Consider the following 17,394-nt stretch of genomic DNA (forward strand, 5'->3'; position numbering starts at 1 on the left):
TATAAACATAAAATTTTCAGGACTAAATTTTAATTTTCTCTAAACCACTTAGGCTAAGTTGATGTCCTACCTTTTTCTATCTTGTTGTGAGAGATGAATCACTGTGTTACATTACACCTAGCCTAAACTGCCCAAAATTCGCTTAATACTAGGTAAGTGACTTGATATCCAGTCAATATCCAAATATTTCTTCTCTCCTCACTAGAATGCCACTAGAGAATGAACACTGTTATTGCCAAATCATATCATAGAAAGCTAACGGGCCCTGGTTTTCATCTATAGGCTGACTACTTAACCCCTAAATAACCTGACATTGGCTCTACAAATTTTAGCAGGGGTGGGCTATGTATAATCTAGGTCAGGAGTTGGAATCAGAATAGATGAATGATCTGTAGTCATTTGTCAGTAATTATATAACAGCATTTTAAAGTTGTTATCATACTTCAAGTTCACCCGTACCACCATCCTTTACCCTCTTTATCTTCCCTCCTCCCTCCAACTGGTACCCACACCTGGACAGGACCTGTTTTATCTCTCACCCACTCTTTCGTACACATATAGTACACACTAGCTTAATTTTTTGTTTCTTCTCTGTTATCTTCCTATGAACATAAATCTATTCCATATTTTAAAAACTAGGCACCATTGGCTCACACCTTGGAAGTCTAAGATCCAGAGTATTACCATTCTAGACCAGCCTGGACAAATAGTTTAGGAGACCCTCATCTCCAAAATAACCAGAGCAAAATGGACTGGAGGTATGGATCAAGCAGAAGAATGCCTGCTTTGCAAGTGCAGAGCCCTGAGTTCAAACCACAGTCCCACAAAAAAAATTTTTTTTTAAATAAAAACAGAAACCATTACCTTCCACTAAATGCCTTTTTTTTAATTCACCCTTAGACATTGAGCTTCTTCTAAAAGGTTACATGTTTCCTTATTGCCTATTCCTGATTTTATAAAGTCTTTGTTGATTCTTTTTCCAAATTGATTTCTCCTTCATACTTTTTTGATAGCTATCTCCTAAAGAAGTTCTCTGTGTTTGAGTCATGATGCTACCTTTTGTTTCAAGGACAGTTCTCACCTCTGACCAATCCTGTGTCTGTTCTCTTCTTCAGGATCACCACTTTTGGTTGAATGGGTGGTACACAGCTGTAAAGATCATTCCCATTGTAATCTTTGTGAAAGGCTCTCCCTGATAGGATGCATTGTGTAGGTTCACTGACTATATGCAGCAGCTTCTCTCATACTTTAAATGCACTGATAATCCAGAGATTTATGTGAAGACTTTCTTTCATTCAATAGTGAGTGCTCAAAATCGGAAGATACATTCTATTCAGATCCTGTCCCACAATGCAAACTAACACAAATACAACATCTGTGTTTCTAACCTGTGACTCTCTTCTGAATTCCAGATTTTTCTTAAGTGTCATGTAAGATGTGCTATGTTGGATTGAACAAAATGTTTTTACTCCATCCTCTATCCCCTCAATCTAAACTGTATCCATTTCTTCCATTCCCTATTTCAGGTACCATCTCAGCCATCCTGACCTCCTCCTTCAACTTCATTTCTCTCATCTAATTAGTCAGCAAGTCTTCCAGATTCTAAATCCTAAACTTCAGGTTTTCATCAAACATTTGCTCTCAGTACCACTTTACATTCTTAAAACTTACTAATGATCCAAAGAACTTCTGTTTATCAGTGTTTATCATTATTACAACATTTTTCTTGGTATATATTAAATTGTACGCAGTAAGGGGTTTATCATGACAATTTCATAATGTGCTTTGATCATATTTACTTCCTCTACAACTGTTGCTTATTCTCCCCATCTTCTTACTTTTTCCCCTTCTACTTTCCTAGTAGTTCCTCTTTTACTTTAGTGACATTTTGTTTTATTTTCCCCTAACTTCCACAAATGAGATAAAACATGCAATACTTGTCTTTGTGGAACCTGCTTGTTTCAGTTAACATAACAATCTCCATTTCCCTACATTTTCCAACAAATGACAATTTCATTCTTGGAGGCTGAGTAAAACTCTGTTGTGTGTATATGTATGTATATATGTGTATGCATATACATATATATATATACACACACATTTTCTTTATCCACTCATCCATTATGGGCATTTAGGCTAATTCCATAATTTGCTATTGTGGATAGTGCTGCACTAAACATTCAAATATCTCTGTAGGAAGCTGATTTTTTTTTTTTTGAGTTATGTATCCAGAAGTAGTATAGCTGGATCATATGGGAGTTCTGTTTTTTAATTTTTTTGAGAAAACACCATACTGATTTCCATAGTGGCTACACTAATTTACAGTCCTACCAGCATGGAATAAGGGGTCCTTTTTCTCCTTGCATCCTTATCAGGATTTATTGTTATTTGTTTTCTTAATGATAGCCATTCCGACTGGGGTGAAGTGCATTTTCCTAATGGCTAAAGATGTTGGATATTTTTTAAGGATTTATTGGCCATTTCTACTTACTCATTTGTAAAATGTTCAGTTCCTTTGCCCATTTATTCATAGGATAATTTATTATTTTTGGTGTTTAACTTTTTGCGTTCTTTATGTGTTCTGTACCTTAATTCCCTGTCATATGAATATCAGGCAAAGATTTTCTCCCATTCTGTGTGCTGTCTGTTCACTGTTGTTTCTTTTGCTGTGAGGAGGTTTTTAAGTTTGATACAATCCAGTTTCTCTCTTCCTATCCTTTTTCTGAGCTGTTAAGAGTTCTGTTCAGAAAGTCCTTGCCTATACCTATATCTTTGAAGTGTTTTCCCTGTGCTTTCCTCTAGTACTTTCAAAGTTTTGGTTCTTATGTTATGGTCCTTGATCCATTTTTAGATGATTTTTGGGTGAGAGATAGGGATCTAGTTTCAGTCTTCTACATGTGGTTATCCAGTTTTCCCAGCACAACTTGATAAAGAGGCTGTCTTTTTTCCGATGTATGTTTTTGGCACCTTTGTCAAGAATCAGATTGCAGTACCCGCTTGGGCTTATTTCTTAATCTTCTGTTTACCTGTGTGTCTGTTTTTGTGCCAGTACCATGGTATTTTTGCTATTATGATCTGTAGTAGAGTTATAAGTCAGGTATTATAGTACCTCTAGCATTGCTTTTTTTGTTCAGGATTACTTTGGCTGTTCAGGATCTTTTATGTTTCTGTATAAACTTTAGGATTTTTATTTCCAATGAAGAATATCATCAGAATTTTGTGGAGATTACATTGAAATCACTTTTGGTAATAAGGCCATTTTAACAATAGTAATTCTGCTGACCCATGAATATTCAAGATTTTTCCATCTTCTAATGTTTTCTACAGTTGCTTTCTTCAGAGCATTATACTTTTCATTGTAGAGGTCTTTAATATCTTTGCTTAACTTTATACCTCGGTTAGGTTTTTGCTGTTATTTCTTTCTTTGTTTTCTGAGGATATTGTAAATGGGATAGTTTTCCTAACTTCTTTTTCAACAAGTTCATGGTTATTGTATAGAAACCCAACTTTTTTTTGTATGATGATTTTGCTGTGACTTTGCTAAAAATGTATATCAGATCTGAATCTTCTAATATAGTCATTAGGGTCTCTTAAATATAGGATATCATCTGCAAACAGAGAATTTGACTTCTTCTTTGTCTTGCTTTAATTGCTTGGGTTAAGAATTCAAGTACTATATTGAATACAAGTGGAGATACTGGCCATGCTTGTTTCATTCCTGATTTTTTAGAAAATGTTTTCAGTTTTTCCTCATTCAGTGTGATGTTGCCTATAGATCTGTCATATACAATATATAGCCTTTATTGTGTTGAGGTATGAACCTTCTATACCTAGTTTCTTCAGAGCTTTTATCATGAAGAGATACTGGATTTTATGAAAGAATTTTTCTGCATCTGTTGATATGATTATGTGATTCTTGTTGTTTTGTTTATGTGCTGTATTACATTCATAAATTTCTGTAGGCTGAACCATCCTTGCATTCCTGTATCAAGTCAATTTGATCATGATGTAAGATCTTTTTAATGTGTTGTTGAATTTGGTTTGCAAATATTTTATTGAGGATTTTTGTGTATGTATTCATCAAGGAATTTGGCCAATACTTTTCCTCTTTTGTTGTGTCCTTATCCAGCTTCAGTAAAGGGGAATACTAACTTCCCTTTGTATTTTGTGGAATAGTTAGAAGCACATTGTTATCAGTTCTTCTTTAAAGGTTTGGTAGAATTCAGCAGTGAATCTATCTGGTCCTGGGCTTTTCTTCCTTGGGAGACTTTTTTATTAGTGTATCAGTCAAATTGTTTGTTATCGATCTGTTTATTATCTTCTTGGTTCAGTTTTGTTAGGTCACGTGTTGAGAAATCTATCCATGTTTTTCAGATTTTCTAGTTTATCAGAATTTAAGTTTTCAAAATATCCCCTAATTTGCTTCTAGATTTTAGTGATATCTGCTGTAATGTCACTTTTTTCATCTGTAATTTTATTAATTTTGTTCTTTCTTTGGTTTGTTAGGTTTTATTAATTTGGTTCTTTCTTTGGTCAATTTATTCTTTCAAAGAACAAACTTTGTTTCATTGATCTTTTGTATTCTTTTACTTTGCATTTTGTTCATTTCAGCTTTGATCTTTTATCATTTCTTTCCTTTGGTTAACTTTGAGATTGACTTGTTTTTGCTTTTCTAAAGTCCTTGAGGTGCATCATTAGGTTATATATTTGAGACTCTCTGATTTTTAAATGTAGATGCAAGTACCTATAAACTTTCCTAATAGAACTGCTTTCTATTTATTCCAGAAGTTCTGGAATGTTGAGTTTTCATTTTCATTTGCTTCTAGGAATTTTTTAAATTTCTCTCCTTATTTGTTCAGTGAACCACTGATCATTACTATATTGTTCAGCTCCATGTGTTTGGAATTTTTTTGTAGTTTGTCCTGCTGTTGATTTCTAGCTTTCCACTATAATATGGTAAACTATAAGAAGTTATTTCAATTTTCTTATATTTGTTAAGACTTGCTTTATGTCCTAAAATATAATCTGTTTGGAGAAAGTTCCATAGGCTGCTGAGAAGCCTGTGTTGTATTCACTGATTGTTGAATGGAATATTCTGTAGATGTCTGTTGAGTCTATTTGATCTATAGTATCATGTATTTTTTATTATCATATATTAAATAAAGGGGTCTCATGAGATTTCCATATATCATGCATGTAATGTACTTTAATCATATTCACCCCATTTCTCTTTATTAATCTACTCAACCCCCTTTTCTTTTTCATGGGTTTTATTGTCCTATTTTCATAGATGCAAATAATATACTTTAATCATATGCATGCTCCATCACCCTCTCCTGTATTGTTTAATACTGAAGTTTTCTTTCTTTTCAGGGGGGGACTTGGATGATCTATTTATTAATGGGAGTGATATATTGAAGTCACTCACCATTTTTGTATTAGGGTATACCTGTGATTTTTATGTCCAGGACTATTTGTTTTATAAAATTGGGTGCACCAATGTTCAGTGCATGTATAGTTACAGTTTTATATGCTTTTGATGTTTTCTTTTTTGACCAGTTTTGATTGGAAATATGTTTTGCCAGATATGCTGCTTGCTTTGGGATACCATTTTCCATCCTTTCACTTAACCCTGTAATGTGCATTTCTTTAGGCAACAGTTAGGTCTTGTTTTTTAGTCTAGTCTACCAGTCTGTGTCTTTAATTAGAGAATTAAGACCAATTATGTACCAATTCCTCTCATATTGTTATTTTTTAGTGTTTGATTCTATCCTAATCCTCATTTGCTTTTCTACTCATTTAGTCAGTTTTTTTTTCTTTCCCATATTCTCACGGTTGTCTTTATCTTCTTCTGTATATAGGATTCCTTTAAATATCTTCTGCAGTGCTGATTTATTTGAATTCCTTCAGGTTTTCCATTATCATTTTATTTCTCCTTCGATTATTAAGGCTAGCTTCATGGGTACAGTAATGTAAGATGGCAATTATTTTCTTTCAAGGTTTGAAATATACCTGTCCATGCCCTCCTTGCTTTGAGGGTTTTGTTGAGAAATCTGGTTATTCTAATGAGTTTGCCTTTATATGTGACTTAGCACTACTCTCTTGCAGCTTTCAATATTCTTTCTTTGTTCCATATTAAAATCTTGTGTATTTAGTGTTCTAAAAGCCTCCTGTCCCTGCATGACCATTTCTTTTTCAACATTCAGGAAAATTTCTCCTATTACTTTATTGAATTTGTTTTCTGTTTTTGCCTTGTGCCTCTTCTCCTTCTATTCTCATTATTCATTGGTTTGGTCTTTTAAGGGTGTTCCAGAGGTCAGTCGTCAGTTTGCAGGGCTGAATTCATTTTAAAAGCTTCTCTTCTTGGAGCTGCTTGACCACAAGGAGCTTTGCTGTTTCCATCACACACCCCATTCATAACCCCCCCCACACAAAGGGGGAACAGTCATCCAAGCCTTGGAGTGTCCTCCAAATAAATCAGACTGGCAACTGAGCACTGAGTTGTTCATTGAAAGGGAAGAACTGGAGAATCCTGGCACTCTGTCAACCTATCTTAGTGCCCTCAGACCATCCCCAGTAATTAACCACCCAGTGGGAGGTAGGATAATGGGGAAATGCAGTGATCTATGGGGGTCTGGGCTCAGATCTCTCAGTCAAACCCAGCAGCAAACCACACTGAACTTGGAGGCAGAGCTCAGAGGCTGGGCAGTTTGCCAACAGGCCCAGAGCTGTTTCCTGGTTTTATCCTTGTTATAGATGAGAGGCCACATCACTGAGCTCCCTGTTGCTTGAACTTCTCAGTGAGTCTACTCAGACCTTCCTCTATCCGTGATCCCCTCTCATGTTCATCTCCTATCCAGATACTGGCAGGGTGTCAGACTTTCTGAGCTGCGATTGTTTTCTGTTTTCAAGTCCCCTAGAGAAGCTCAGTCTTAAACAAGATGTCACCTGACTATAGCTCTCCAATGTATGGAAAGTGTCAATATGCTTTTCTTTTCTAATGCTGTCCTGCCATACATGAGGAGTCATTGTCACACTGAATCCCCCACTCTGGATTTTAAGCTTGGGGAAAATGTGGGTTTATCCTGTGGCAAAGTCTGCCAATCTGTTGTCATCATGTTTGCCTGGCATACCTACACACACAGAAAACCTTAGTTCCCAGACTGTATCCCGCTTTTCTTTGTGTTGCCTTTCAGTTTCTCTGTGCTTTTCAGATGTCCTGACACTATTCCGTATGCTCTTTCTGTCTTTGTAATATAGTCTTTCTATTGTTACTCTAACTCTTCTCATTCAGAGTCACATCCAAGAAGCTGTCTAATCTCATATTAGAAATTAAAATAATTTTAAAGATATTCCTAAGTAACAATGACCATTATATTTTGACATAGATGACATTTTTGGAAAAGTCAACTCTTTTCCAAAACACAAAAAAAGCTTTACTGAGAATAACATTTTATATTTTTGCAATATAAATATTTTATAATAAATTAATTGAATTAATTAATATTTTTATTTAATCTCTGGCCGAATAGAAGACAGCTAAATTGTCATGTGTGTTTTTGCATGTAATTTATTGTGATACATTGTTGGATAAAGTACATGAACAAAATTCGAGCATATAGATAAGGTAGTTGAAAAAGTATGGATATTTTCAGATAATCAATACTACATCAAAACTTAACCAGTGGTGTAAATCTTAAAGGTTTATTGCAATACCGAATCTGAAACCATATCAAACTTTTTATACTATATTACAATCTTCCATATGTAACTATGTAATCAATTGAAAAATACTAATTCACTTAGTTATGCAGACCTTCCAAATTTCAATAATTTCATTATACAACTTTTCTTCAGTCACATTTTTTAAATTGTCATAGTTTTATGAGAAAAAATTTTGGGAAACTACCAGCTCCATGGTAGGCAAGTCAGCTTTATTAAAATTCTAATTTTTGCTTGAAAGCTCAAATATTGTCATTGGTGATACATACTTTTCAGTTGTTTTTCTAGTAGTAGGTTTCCTTTATTCATTTGTGAGAAAATGTCTGTTAGATAGCCAAGTCTCAGTAACCACAGCAGTTGTTCTTGTTTATAAGAATAGAAAAAGTGGTACTATGAAAAGAATGACTAGTTACACTTACAATTTGAATAATTACAGGAACTTCTATTTATGATAGCCATTGTATTTCAGTGTGTAGCACATGTGCTTTGTGCAAGCTTCCCAGTTTGTTAGATATTTTTTTAAAAACTCAAAATTTAATGAAATCAGTAATTTTTATTGTTTCAACATGAAAAAATTTTGTTTTCTACTGTGAAACTATTTCCTATGGTGAAGTGGTAAAGAATACGGTGATACTGGCATTGCTATAATTCTTGTTAATGTGCCAGAGTTTTATCTACCATTGCTTTTGTACTATTACTACAAATGCCCACCCAATAATAGCTGTCAAGTAACATTTAAATAACATGTTGGTATTATTATGAAAGTAATTTTAACCTTATAGACACTATGAAAAGTCTTAGAGACCCCCAGGATCCATGGACTACACTTGAGAACTGCCTTCTAAATATTGAAGAAGTGTTGTGCTTGCCCCACTCCACTTTTTTAAATTCAGCCTTTAATTCTCACCTTTGTTATCTCTATAATCTCCTGACCTCCCAATCTTCAGTCTCTTTTTCAAGAATTTTCTTGCTAGAATATTAATCTGATTTTGTTGATACTCTTAAAATTTTTTAACATGTCCTAGCGTTGTTGGATAAAGTCCACATTCCTTCATAGAACATAAAAGGCTTCTTATTATCATGCTTCTTTACTGACTTCTGTTTCTGCCACTATATACTTCCTACTCTTTCAAACAACCTGGACTAACTGCTGATTTCCTAAACACATCCCATACATTTGCATGTGCTATTCTTTCAACTTTGAATACCCTCTAACTATACATAATTTTCAAATCATGTAGTGTCACAACTGCAAAAGTTTATATTAAAATATTGCTTTATAGCTATTTTGTTTATGTATCGTTTTCCCTATTATATTGTGAGCTATTTGACTTCAGGAGCTGTACTGTTTTCCCAGTACTTACCAAGAGCAAGGCATATAGTAATCTTTATATAAATGTTTGAGTATTTGAATGAATTTATAGAAATTACTATCAAAATACAAACTAACTCATTGATACTTCATTCTGTTTTCTTTCTAATACAATTACAGGTAGAACTGCTAATGAATAGTAAAAGCCACAGATGGGCAGAAAAAGAATAAGCACACACATCTATATGTACCTCAGCTTCTTTATTAGATGAAGTAATATATCTTTATTTCCATAATTTTTAGTATAAGTAAGGTGGAAGGGAACATTTCAGTTTATAAATGTGTTCCTGAGAAGTTATATTGAATCACATTTGTAAAGTTAACATCCTTAATTCATTATTATGCAGTCTAATTGCTTTAGATTTTTCTCCCTAGTCAAAAATTCTTAATGTGGACCCCAAAATGCCAAGATATTTCTCTTATTTCTATTACTATTAGAAAATATTACCTGAGAATATTAGTATTATTAAAACTACTTCTAAAATGTATTCTCCACATTATTTTCTATTAAAAGTTTGTTGATTGTATTTTGTGTTTTAGCTTAGAATGGTAAAATAATATCTTGTTAAGGGATTATGTCAGAAAGACACCTAAATAGAAGTCTCAGCTATGTAATCCATCCTAGCCGTAAAGTCCTCATTAGCTAGAAGAACCTTCTTCAAAAAGAAAGGCATTTTTTACTAAGAAAAATATATAAAACTTCAAAAGTTGAATATTTCTTATATTTACGAAATGCTATTATACACCTTTTGTTCTGTGTAATGCACTGTGTATAATGCATTTATATATATATATATAATATATATGTATGTATAAAATCCAAATTACCTAAAAGTACAGTGCACAGATTATACTTTCCTGACCATCAGCTATTTCATTGTTCATTAGCACTTGAGCAGAGGAAATAAAATAATTTCTAAAAACTAGTCACTTTGGACCTCACTAATGTAGAATTTATAATAAGTCCCTTACTGGCTTTTGTAGCCGCCTGGCTACATGTTGCCTAGTAAATTAAAATTGTGTACAAAATAACAAAGAATATTGAATCTTTCAGAGACCTTTAAGTACTTAAATCATTTCTATACAATAGATTTGTTGATTGTAAATCATACCTTTAAGGTATATTTATTTATTAAAAGCCAATAGTAATAGAGATTTCTCTAAAAAGGATTCTGAATTAGTGAGATATATATTAAAATAGTCAGATTTATGCCTTTGCAATTTTTCCAGAGGTAGTTTTAAAAGCCAAACATTACTTCCTGGACTTATATTTGAAATTCTCTTTTGCTATCCCCATTGCCCTAAATTTTTATAATGGTAAAGTTCTCTGAGCTCTCTGTCAATATTGTATATAATTAGAATTGTCATAGTACCTTCTGAGAAAATGGAATTATCTTCATTCCATTAATTTATGAAAATTGATTATAAAATGATAATTGTTGCCTTAACTTATAAGTGAGTTTATTGAGTTAGTAGACTTACAGGAATAATAGCAAGTTGTATGTTTGATAAATTTTATTTGAAAATAGACCCCTTTTGTACAATTATATTTTAAAAGGAGAATACATTGGAAATTTAAAAACCATAGGCTATATAGTGATTTTGTTCATTAATCTGTTTTTCCAGCATTCATTTACTACATTGTCATCTGTTAGTTTTTCTTTATATCATAATTAATTTCAGAATTTTTCATTTTTTATCTAATTTAACATTTTCATATTTTTAAAGGTCCCCAGGTGCATCCAATTTTTCAACTTTACCAAAGATCTCTCCTTCATCTCTGTCAAATAATTATAACAACATCAACAACAGAAAGTAAGCACTGAATCTTAAAAACTCTTTGTTTACTTGATCACCCTATTATGGTTGCAAAAAAATCTCTTGTATCTAAAATTTAGGATAAAAGTCTTAATGCATTCAAATAAATTCAGTTCTTCCATGAGTAACTTAATAAGAAAGAAAGCACAGTTTATAAACTACCTCTTCATTTAATACAGAGTTTGCTGGAAGAAATAAAGCACATCCAGAATTTTATATTCTAAACACTTAATTATTGAAATACACATAGGAATTTGTAAGGACTTAAGTTTGTAGGACTAATACAAACTTTGGGTATCATTTTGGAACTAGATATGTAACTACTTAGAATAAAGTGGCTATCAGAAACTTGCAATTGGACGGTACATACAAATTTTTATGTTTGTAAAAAAGACAGTTTTCTTAAGAAGTTTTAGAAATACAATTTCCTGGTCCCACAAAAAGTGAAATTTAGAATCGTGGAATTTGTAGATGTATGTGTTGTATTATTATTAATAAAAAAGGTTGAAAGTCACTTGGGTTTTACTATAACATCTATAGGTATATTACCTTGAAAATTGACATGTTTGTTTTAGAAGGAAAAGCAAAAAAAACAAAATGCTTTATTACATGGAATTAGCCCAGTCAATTTATGTGAAGAACTCTGATCCAGAGATGATTCTCTTTTTATTTTATGGATATGTACATTGTGGTTATGTATTAAGTAAACAGTTTAGATAGCTGAGTATTTGCACTTGTTTGGTTCAGAAATGGCATCTGATTATTCCAATTTGTGAATTAAAAAAGACTAAAGCAATTCATGAGGTAATCTTAAATAGCAACTTATTAAATTTTAGGTTTAATTTCCCTTTAAAATACATGTCTTTCGGGGAGGAACTTGAAAATGATTCTACATACAGCATACATCTGGATTATAAGTAGATAACCATAGCTAACATAATTTTAACATAACGAGAGAGGATTAGTTCTACAAAATATCCACAGCATATTATAAAGATATAAAAATTTAAATAGCATAATATTGCCTAAAGCTACACCTACTGATCAATGGAATCAGATAATCCAGAAGTAGAGCTTTTATATAATAGAAGGTTAGATCAAAAAGAATTAACCTAAAAGGTAACACCCACGCACAGGAAATCAATGTGAGTCAATGCCCTGGATAGCTATCCTTATCTCAACCAGCAAAAACTCTTGTTCCTTCCTATTATTGCTTATACTCTCTCTACAACAAGATTAGAAATAAGGGCAAAATAGTTTCTGCTGGGTATTGGGGGGGGAGAGGGAGGGGGCGGAGTGGGAGGTAAGGGAGGGGGTGGGGGCAGTGGGGAGAAATGAACCAATCCTTGTATGCACATATGAATAATAAAAGAAAAATGAAAATAAAATAAAGTAATCAGAAAACATTCAGTCTAGAATAAAGAATGAGCAGATTGTCAAGGAAATATCCATAAAATGTGATCACTGTTGACAATTTCTTCGTAGAATTTCCAATCCAAGATAATTATCATGTATTTGAAAAAAGGCAAATAAATGGAAAACAATGCTTACCTCAAGAGATTTTTTTAAAAGGATAAATACCAAGTTCATAAAAGTCTGTGAGAAGTTTTTTATAATAATTAGAAAACTGGACAAATGATACAACCACGATAAAAATGAAGGAGTAAATATAAGATAAATATTTTAAGAGTTCAAATTCACCACTAATTAGAATTTTATAAATTAAAACCATAAAAAACTTCATCCACTTCCCCATATGTCAAGCATTATGGAAAAAATAAACAACAGTATCCATTCTTATAAGAATTTTCTTTGAGTGGTTGGAGTATTAGTACAACTTTTCTAGAATAGAGTATGCTAATATGAATCAAGTAGATTTAAATCATTCATGCCTTTAATTATACACTTGTATTTAAATATTACACTGTAGTGTAATAATGAAATAGTGAGGATAGTATGAATATCCAGAGTTAAGAATATTTTCTCTTCTATTTAAAAATCTATATCCACAGACAAAACAGAGTGAAAAGAAATATGCTATAATTCCATTTGTGTCGTATATCTTTTAATTCATCAAAAGTAATTTTTTTGTGGGAGATAAAATATTACTTGTGTTCTTCCAATTTCAGATGCCTCCCATTACTATAAAATAATTCATTTACTGGTATTACATTTATTTAGTTATTCTTCTAAGAGATTTTTAACATTGTTTTTAATGAATACAGATTATAATTTGCTTATATTGTTTATATTGAATATAGATTATACTTTGACCAGGTTACCATAGTATATGTGGTCTGGTATATTTCTACTTTTGTCTTATTTTCTCCCTCCCAAAATAAAAATAAAGTTGTGCAATCTAATCTCAAAACTTCTGACTATAGAAACTATTGAAAAGAATTGGAGGTTTTTCTTAAGTTTTAGAGCAGGTTTAATGATTCAGCTCTATGACTAGATAATATTTTTAGCTGTGTATAATTTAAACATGAAAAGAACCTTTCATATTAAGGAATTTTAATGATAAATACCTACTTGTTACTGCCATACTGTCATCATCCTAAGCTTAAAAAATAAATTTTAAGTATGAATTACTTTCTTAGTAACAAAATTTCAGTACTCATAAAGTATAAGGGATTTTTTTTGTTTTTACCTTAAAATTCTTATAAGTGTCATGTTTATCTAAACAGTTATTTTACATAAAACTATTTCTTGAATTCATTCTACTTGTAGAAATAAGTAATAACTTAAGACTTCAGATGGAAATAGCATAGTTTCATTAAAAGTATATTTAATTGGTGATTTTTTGAAACTTCATGTATATGTAAATAGTCTACAAATATAAATATGTTAAAATCAGTGGTTATAACAAGTTTGCATGAAACATAATTACAAATTCAGTTATGTTGAAACATTCGACACTAATATGTTACTAAGAAAAATTTCATTTCTGATATAGCATTACTTTTATAAACATAGTAAAGTATACTTGGAGTTATTCATTTGTACTTAAAAAGATTTTATTAAAGACTAATATTGTGAAGAATCTTTTGCTATAGTTCATTTACATGTAATAATTTTACTTCTTAGTCCATAGAATATTTTTTCCTAAATTTATATAAATTTTTAATATCTTCCAAATTCTTTCTCTAGTCGTAGTGTTCTTGCCTGCGTTTTTCTTGCTACATTTGCATTGATATGTTACTAATGCTGTCATTAAAAAAATATTTTGAATGTATTTATTGTCTGGACTTTGGCAGTCCACATCATCTCTTTCAAATGATTCCCACTGTGAGATGAAGCTGTGATCAGGAACTATGGATTTTGGAGAGGACCAGAGGTAGCCATCTGGCTCTTGTTAAGTTGCTTAGCTGAAAGTATTGTTTCATTAACTACAAAGCAAGTATAATTACAGTTATGAGGGTCAAATTATTATCATATCAAAATACAGTGATGTCGCATGTCAATATTAACTGAAAAGTCCATTTGAAATTTTAATACAAAAATAAGATTAAAATTTACAGAAAAATTTTAAAAATGAATTTTTAAAATTCATTTAAAAAGTAGACTTATAGCATTAATCTAGTACAGTATTAAATGCTCTGTTAGTATTTCTGTTAAATTTATTTTTGCAAAATAGAATAAGTTTAAAAGATGGAGATTAGCTTAAGAGCTTTAGAAAAAATTGGCAGACAGTCATGAATGGTAATAGAAGTTGGTTTTTATTATTGTGCTGAAGGTACAGTGTGACATTTACAAAAATTCTTACAATATATCATAGTTGAATTCTCCCCTCCATCATTCTGGTTTCCATGTATTTGTAGAAGTATAAGAACAACTGCAAGTTTTTATATTTTCCATGACAAACTTTAATATATAACTTAAAGTGTACCTAACATGTGGTTTATAAATTACCAGTAATGATAGTATCAAAGTATTTTGGGACCAGGCATGGTGGTACATGCCTGTAATCCCAGCTATGTGGGAGGTGAAGGTAGGAGGATCGAGGTCTGAGGCCATCCCTGGGCAAAAGCTCAAGGCTCTCTCTGAAAGAAAAAAGAGGGGTGGCAAAAAGGGCTGGAGGTGTGGATCAAGTGGTAGAGCACAAGGCTCTGAATTCAAACCTCAGTTCCACCAAAAAGTAAATAAAATATTTAAAATTTATTGGTTTTTATTATCATCATTAACCATCTAGACTATCAGTCTTTGTGTGAGCTTTATACTTAACCCTGTTAAAGATACCCTTAAAGATGTGGATTTTCAAAAAGAAAACTTTAGCAAATAAATTTTTGTTCATTTCTCAACTGGCTCATCATGGTGCCATCCATTTGTGTTATCTGTGGGGGAGGACGGGTGCCTAAATATCTACATTTGGAGTAAGCATGTGAAGTGCTTTTTTAAAGAGAGAGAGAGAGAGAGAGTGTGTGAGTGTGTGTGTGTAAGCATAGCATAAGCATGAATTAGAGCATACTTTCTCTGTGCTACTTAAATTTTACTGTAATTTCACAGCCAGAATATATATTTTCTTCTCTGTAATATGTAGAGTGTATAGGAAATGCAGGCCTTACATATTTTTAACATAGAAGATCTGGTTTTTAGCACTGCTAATTGTAGTAAAAAAAAAATAGGATTTGGGGAGATAGGATTTCAGCTTTTGCTGTGTTAGGTTTAATACTCAATCATGGATGAACATAACATTGAATTGCCAGTAGGTGCTTTGCAATTGGTTAGCTACTAGGACTAAAAATGAATAACGAGACTGTAAAATATGAATAACAAGGGTAGTGATCTTTTTAAAAAGATGGTTCAGTACTATTTTTCTGCTTTACACTTTAAAAAATAAAAACTTTAAAGCAGACAGCTTCAAGTTTAGAAGTTCTGAATTTCAATTGATTACGGTTGCAGTTCTTTGGGCCCCAATGTTTTTCTTTAATCTTAGGATAGATTGTATTTTGTGAGAGTCAGAAATTTGTCTGTTTTGTTTGTGGAAGAAGAAATAGTTCTGAAAAAATGCAAAAATGTTAATGGTCTAACATTTTGTGTAATTGTGGGCTGATTTAGTCTTATTTTGTGTTAAGCCTGTTTGTGTGTGTGTGTGTGTAGGCAGTAATATAGTTCATTTTAACTTAATGTACATATAGAATATAAAATTGAAATTATAAGAAAAATTATTTTAAAATAATACCAGGAATAAATTGTGAACAATTGAGATTATTGGAGTTACTGATTCATCATGTTTATTTGTAAAATTCTTTTTTATCTATATTGTCTTTTGCTCTTCTGTCATTTAGATTGTTCTAATGAATAAAAAAGTGACTGAAAGCATGTGTTTTGAATAGTATCTAAAATATCCATCATAAGTATTTTATAAGATAGCTAGTATGTTAAATTAAGGATGGATTCATCCTTTTCCACCAAATTATTTTTTATTATTTGTAAAGAGAAGAAGGATCATATAACTTAATGACTTCTTAATTCTTTCTAAAGTTATCCTAATTTTCTACATTTTAGATTGTAGAGTTTTTAAAGTTAACACTCATTATACTGTTATTAGGAAATATCATGAATTTATATTTATCTAGTTAAATAAACTGCATTGTTCTAACAAATGACAAAAGCAAAAGGCAAGTAATACTGAGATATACTTGCTTAAAATCATTTTTGCATTTCTGATCACAGGATTTTTTATGCATTTGAATAGTAGATATTGCTGGCCTAGCATAGAAACTATAAATAGAATCTTTAGTGCATCAGAACAGTGGTGTCATAGTGGCCTTGGAGCTCTCTGCTCTCACCTGTAGCTAAAGCCTAAGGCTGCCTATTTCTACTGCTCTCACTCTGTTACAGTAGCAGGATACAAAAGGGACATAAATGAAATGATTTATTGCTGCACGTGGTGTGTAAAACCTGATTGCTTTAAATTTGATGGACCAATGAAGAATGGAGCAAGCTATGATGCTGCTCCAGTTAATCAAGGGTAGAAAGATATAATAGTGGTTTGTATTGGTTGGTGTGCTATATGGTCTATTGATTTTGTTGAATGGATAGGAGTTCCTTAATTAAGGGAATTACTTGCTTTGAGAATAATGACTTAAAAAGTACCTGAGTTCAGTATTTTAAAAAAGAAATTTCATAATTAACCACCCATCTCATAGGCTTAAATTTCTATACTCTGTTGTTATATAAGTGGCTGCATTTTGATAAATATTTTTTTCTTCCAGTGTGAAAAACTCAAATTATTGTCTCCCATCATACACTGCTTATAAGAACTATGATTATTCAGAACCTGGACGAAACAATGAACAGCCAGGTCTCTGTGGCCTAAGTAATTTGGGAAATACGTGTTTCATGAACTCAGCTATTCAGGTAGGTCTTTCCAAACAAAGTGAAACTCGTTCTGTATGGAAATCATTAATACAAGAATAGATTTTGTTTTTTCATGTCAGTACACAAATACTTTAATGTGTTTTGGGAGGTTTTATTTT

The 17,394-nt window shown here is 31.9% G+C and overlaps 1 protein-coding gene across 12 annotated transcripts in view; it reads left to right on the top strand.

The window, feature by feature from the left end:
* The window catches only part of Usp15 (ubiquitin specific peptidase 15), a 132,392-nt gene that overhangs the window by 56,639 nt on the left and 58,359 nt on the right, over window positions 1-17,394 (top strand). For 6 of the 12 annotated variants that reach the window (XR_002213037.2, XM_020174968.2, XM_020174979.1 and 3 more), the window contains 2 exons: window positions 10,823-10,909; window positions 17,131-17,275. Coding sequence is in view for 10 of the 12 variants with exons in the window: in XM_020174968.2 (XP_020030557.1) it covers window positions 10,823-10,909; window positions 17,131-17,275 (232 nt within the window). In the remaining 2 variants the exon portion in view is untranslated. Of the gene's footprint in view, window positions 1-52; window positions 603-9,214; window positions 9,308-10,822; window positions 10,910-17,130; window positions 17,276-17,394 lie in introns of those variants that run through there. The other 6 variants (XM_074083803.1, XM_074083808.1, XM_020174976.2 and 3 more) reach the window with 6 other exon arrangements.

This window comes from Castor canadensis, chromosome 8, assembly GCF_047511655.1.
Source record: "Castor canadensis chromosome 8, mCasCan1.hap1v2, whole genome shotgun sequence".
Taxonomy (NCBI): domain Eukaryota; kingdom Metazoa; phylum Chordata; class Mammalia; order Rodentia; family Castoridae; genus Castor; species Castor canadensis.